The sequence below is a fragment of the Macadamia integrifolia genome, unplaced genomic scaffold (assembly GCF_013358625.1).
Source record: "Macadamia integrifolia cultivar HAES 741 unplaced genomic scaffold, SCU_Mint_v3 scaffold402, whole genome shotgun sequence".
NCBI lineage: Eukaryota > Viridiplantae > Streptophyta > Magnoliopsida > Proteales > Proteaceae > Macadamia > Macadamia integrifolia.
The window spans coordinates 178,021-183,371 of record NW_024870054.1 but is presented as its reverse complement, the minus strand read 5'-3'; the positions used below and the strand labels follow the sequence as shown (position 1 = coordinate 183,371).

The following is a 5,351-nucleotide window of genomic DNA, read 5'->3' as shown; positions in this document are numbered from 1 at the left end:
TTTTTGTGTATATATCATGCCTTCGGGCCCAAATGTATATAATTATTGTATCACAATTCGGGTATCAAGTATATGGGATTTATTCACAGGTAAAACTTAGTCTTCCGCTGATCTGATGAACTTATGTTAGTGTGTGTATGCTATGGTGGAATACAGTATCTGATGATCCTGGCAGGTTTGGGTTAACCGGTGTTAACTCGGTCACCGCTCCGGTTCAGAGTGAACGGGGTGTGACAATAGGAGCCATGCTGGTTTGCTAAAATTGTATTATAAAGAAAAGGGAGGAGGTTGGGTATGCAACCAGCTTTTCTGAAGCTAATAGTTCAACTAATGGGAGGACTTGGATGAGAGGGGCATAAGAGATCTTTCCAAGGGAGGAGGATAGAGATAGATTTGGATATACCGCTAGCATACACACATTTTTCCCTACAAAATTTAGAGTCACCCTGCCTTTTTGACTTAATTTTTTTCTTCAAATAAACAACATGAGAATGAATAATTAAGGACCAACCGTTAATCATTGAATGTAGAAACAAACCCAAGGAGAAGCATTTATTTGAAATAACTTTTATTTAAGTATAGCTTGTAACTACACTTGATAAATAGAGAGAGAGAGAGAGAGAGAGAGAGAGAGAGAGTCAGCCCTCATGATCAAGTTTCTCAAAGGTTACAATTTCAAAAAGGCGTTAGTGGCATCGGTGCTGCTGGTCCTCCATCACAAGGCGCTTCGCAGTGGCAATGACGAAAGATTTTTGTGCAAAGGCCGCCGGTGAAACCCTCTGTACGGCACACATTAGCACAATTTTCGTTACTCAAGCACAGTCCCTTGAATGTCTTGCTTCTCCCCCCACAGTATGTCCCATTAACTTGCACCATCATCTCCTCTTCAACACACAAAAAAAATAAAAAATAAAAAATAAAAAATAAAAAATAAAAATATAAAAATATATAAAAATAACAAAGACATTGTTTAATGAAATTTCTTAGAGAGAGAATCTAGAGAGAGAGAGAGAGGAAAAGATTAGATATATACCAGATGCAAACAAGACTAACATGACGAAGAGAAGAGACCAGAGAGACCTCGAAGCCATGGAGAGTAGCTCAACTTTCAAAGTATCAATCTCAGAGCTTGAGGGAAAGGGAATAGACCTTGTCTATGATCTATGAAAAGGGTTAAGAGTGGTAAGTTCTTTTATAATGAGAGATTATTACTGACAAAGTAACCGTATTCAGTTCAGTATCACATGTTACCTCAAGGCTCATACTAGAGTGGGTCCAAGATGCGATAGGGATAAGGATAATCAAGAGAACCCTCTTGATATGGCCCAATTAATCACCCTGTAAGGTAAGAACATATAGTATCTAAAGGAAGGATACATGTCGCCCACCTGATAGAGGCCACAAGAATTCTAACCACGTAAACCACATGAGGAGAAGATACCTGAATAGAGAATATTCCTCACAAGGGGAATAACACGTATCCGAGTAGGACTCGGGAAGAGAAAAAGGTGGACCTGAGGGGGACTCCCAAAAGAAACCTTAGACCCTAAGCACTATAAGAGAGGGCCCAAAAAGGAGGGGAGAGATAGGTCGACACTCATACCATTACTCTTGTGAAAACACTATTCCGCCGGTCTCTAACTTGGGCGTCGGGGGACTAACCCCAAAGATACCTCTGAGCCTCTGCCTTCTGTCCTTGTGCAGGTTTAGCTCCTCTGGCAGATTTCTGGTGGTAACACCTCTCACTTCTGAAAATTAATCATGAGAACTTGAGTAGTACCAACTTCTATAGATGACAAATAAAATTTCTCTTTGTTAAGTTTGTCTCGAATTCTTGACCCGTTTTGAAGATTGAACTGATCAGACAAATTTTGGTGGTGACTTGAATGAGAAGTTTTCTGAGATTTGTGATGAAAGCAGAGGAGTTGGACCACCCCCACATTATGGTTCGACTGGACTGACTGCGACCCGATGGGTCAACCCGCCACTTGGAGTATATAATGTACTGTTGTCTTGTTGAGAAAGTCATTGTATTTTTGGGTTTTATCAAGCTAGGGTTTTAGGGCAAGTTTTCTCGCCGTTGTATGGGTGTAATCTCTCTTCTGCATAGTGAAACATCTTCTATTGTATAGTGCACACCACCCTGGTGTGTGAACCTCGTTAATTCTCTGTGTTGTGCGGATCTATTTTCTCTTTATTTTCGTATTTCTTAGTGTTTGATCTAATACTCTTCACCTCACTCACACATTACTTTAGTTTTTAGGGAACAAAGCCGAAACATGAACTCCGATGAAAAACCCTAAAATCTACTAGGTGTAGGAGAGAATAGACATTAATTAACAGATCGACATGATAGCCTAACCTGTCCCTGTGGATCTAAAAGAACATTCACAGCTCCCATCTTGACCATGGTAGCACCAAATTGTGAAAGGAACAGATTATTATCATTAGCCATTGATGCCACAGTGCCATTAGTTCTAGTATCCAAATCTATCTCTTGGTCTATTCCTAAAACTCCTTTGTTCTTCTGAATTTGCATGAAGAAGGAGTTGTCAATAGTGTTTATACTTGCAGTGTTCTGATCCAGATTAGCCGTGTTATCGACCATCGAATTCTGGGGACAAGTCATCTTCAAAGAGGCAAGTAGAGTTGAATCCATTGTTGGCTCAGCCTTTCCTGTGTTGCTGTAATTGTAGAGACGATCTTGGAAGGAAGAACAATGGGCAACCCCTACTGTGTGACCACCTGATCAGCATAAGAAACCAAACATTAGTTCAAATTCTTTAAAGCAACCCTGAAAATTTTGAAGAGCTAGAAGAATGAGATGAAGAATTACTTACCAATGAGAAGAACCATGTCTGAAACATTTAATCCTAGATTCCCAAATAGTATGATAAAGTCAGTGACTGATATCTCAGCAGCAGGGAGGAGAAGCTCAGCCTTGGTCTTATTTGAAATTAGTCCATCCCTTCTCCCTGTTGTTACACTGTAGAACTACCCTCCACCCTACATGTAATCAATTCATATCTTATAAATTACTACATTGCAAATGTTGAGTTTCAACAGGTATCATCTTTTTTTTATCCTTCTATACTATTCTTTCCTCTAATATTTTTTGGGATGGGAAGGGGGGAGGATTTCCGGCCTTCGATGAATATATTAAGGGAGAGGTATAGATACACCACTGGTACATGGTAAACTAGCAGACAATACCAATAGGGGCGCATGGTGGGGTATCATACTAGAAGGATATCGGGGTCACTTTAGAAAGAGGAAGAAAAAGATAGATACAGTGGGTGCTAGCTTATGGTATACATGTGACATATCCAACCTCATTCACCCAAAAAGTCATTTACAACACTGCCTTGTCAGCTTCTAAAAAACTAAAAATATATAGGAATGTAACATGTAGGACAATATTAAGAGTAAGAAACACCTATAAATGACCAGTAGCAGTGAAATTTAATTATTCTTGTGATATTAGGGGAAAATTTCCTTCATGCCTACAATTCTTTAGCCACATGGACTGATGATTTGCCCATGCGAAACTGTTGGAATGTTTGATAGATTCAGTATACCCTCTTGATATATAGGGTCCCCTATCAAATTTATTAACTGTCTTATCTCAAATATATGACCCACCATGTATGGACATTCCCCCTTCTCATTTTTCTTATTTAAGTTATTATTGATAACACTTCTTAGATTCAAAATTTTATTACCAAGACAACAGCTTCTCTAATAGCTACGATAATGTTATCAGCACAAGAGACAATCCCTGTGCCACATTCGTTCTCTACAAAGGATTTTGCATTATCAATGATATTGTAACCTTTCAGGTTTAGGTTTGGAGCTGCATTCTTCTCTTTTGATTTTCCATCTAGGAGTATTGAAGCATCACATCCCTTCCATTCAGCAAAAAAAAAAAAAAAATGACATTTACTGGAAGTTGATTTAGATTTCTCACCCGGACGAAGATATCATGGAATTGCAAACGTATAAGTTGTCCGATGATCATTGCATCCGTTGCGAATTGTGAGGTTCTGGAATTTTTGACAATAGTTTCTACATCTGCACTAGTGTTAGTACATTTTCCATTGTAGTAACCAACTTGCAGAGCAGCAAAACACAAGCAACTGTAGTTGATTAAAACTATTGAGGCTAAGACTAAATGCCAATGTTGACAAAGCCTTCATTTTTGTGGGAACCAATTTGTTGCAGTAGGCACAGTACTTGGCAGTTGGCACTGATGAATAATGGTCATCTCCCTCTGGTCTCTATTTATAAGGCTTAAGGAGTTGAAAGTTGAAAATCCTGGCTACATATCCAATTTTTAATGTCACATGTTGAGCTTAGTATCCTAATGTGCAATCAGAGAGAGGAGATGGCGGAAGGAAATCCTAGAGACGACCCTGGCGGTGGACTAGCATAGGAAAGGGGAAGACAACTCCGACTGACGGATCTTTGGAAGGCTCACCCTTCCTTGGTGCCGACAGTGTCCACTGGCGACATTATGGAGGAGGGGGGAAGTGGTTCTGCGGCCATCACAGGGGTGGCAAGGAAATCATATGCCTCCATAGTTGGATTGGAAGAGGTTGCTTTGGACAAAGGGATCCTGAGTGGGAATCACCCTGCTTAAAAAACGTTCGCCAAGGTCGTAGATACATTTTTGCCAGTGGTGGATGATCTACCTGAGCCTGTTCATGTCGAAAACTCAATGAAAGTGATAATACCTTAGGAGGAGTATGAGGATCGCTTAAACAAGTACAAATTTGCCCTGATTTTTTGTATTAATTTTCATTTGATCTCACTGGATGATGTTCGCAGAGATGCCAGGGAGATTTGGAAATTGAAAGGAAAGGTGAAGATGGTGCCTATGGGGAAAGGTTTCACCATATTCCAGTTCGTTTCTGAAGGGGATATGGCTCTGATGTGGAGGCGAAGCCCTGTAAAGGTTGGAAGGCAGTATGTTCGCTTTCAAAGATGGCATCCAAATTTTAGTATCCATGAAAAACAAATCAACAAGGTCCTAGTTTGGGTTCGGTTTCCTGATCTGCCTTTAGAATATTGGCATGAGAAGGTTCTATTGACGATGGCCAAGGCGATAGGGCGGCCGGTTGCATTTGATCACCCAACCAAAAATGTTTTATATGGAAACTATGCCCAAGTCCTAGTTGAGATGGAGGTGTGGGCGCCAAGGCTTGAAGAAATTCAGGTCGAACGTAGGCAACCTGGAATCGAGAATTTATTTTCGTTTAAGCAGCAGGTGCTCTACGAGGACTCTCTGGGGCAATGCGGCTTCTGCAAAAAGCTGGGGCATTAGGTGCATGCATGCTGTGAAAAGAAGGCAC

General features: G+C 40.4%; 2 protein-coding genes across 2 annotated transcripts; both read right to left on the bottom strand.

Annotated features, from left to right (window-relative positions):
• Positions 1-527: 527 nt before the first annotated feature.
• On the bottom strand, positions 528-1,184 carry LOC122068485 (defensin Tk-AMP-D1.1-like). Its single transcript, XM_042632364.1, has 2 exons — positions 1,034-1,184; positions 528-884 (listed from the first exon to the last, which is right to left on the bottom strand). Exons 1-2 carry the CDS (start codon positions 1,089-1,091, stop codon positions 676-678), a joined length of 267 nt encoding a protein of 88 aa, XP_042488298.1. The 5' UTR covers positions 1,092-1,184; the 3' UTR covers positions 528-675.
• Positions 1,185-2,332: 1,148 nt separating this feature from the next.
• Positions 2,333-4,512, bottom strand: LOC122068497 (peroxidase 60-like). Its single transcript, XM_042632373.1, has 5 exons — positions 4,478-4,512; positions 3,968-4,136; positions 3,723-3,905; positions 2,841-2,994; positions 2,333-2,745 (listed from the first exon to the last, which is right to left on the bottom strand). Exons 1-5 carry the CDS (start codon positions 4,510-4,512, stop codon positions 2,333-2,335), a joined length of 954 nt encoding a protein of 317 aa, XP_042488307.1.
• Positions 4,513-5,351: the final 839 nt, after the last annotated feature.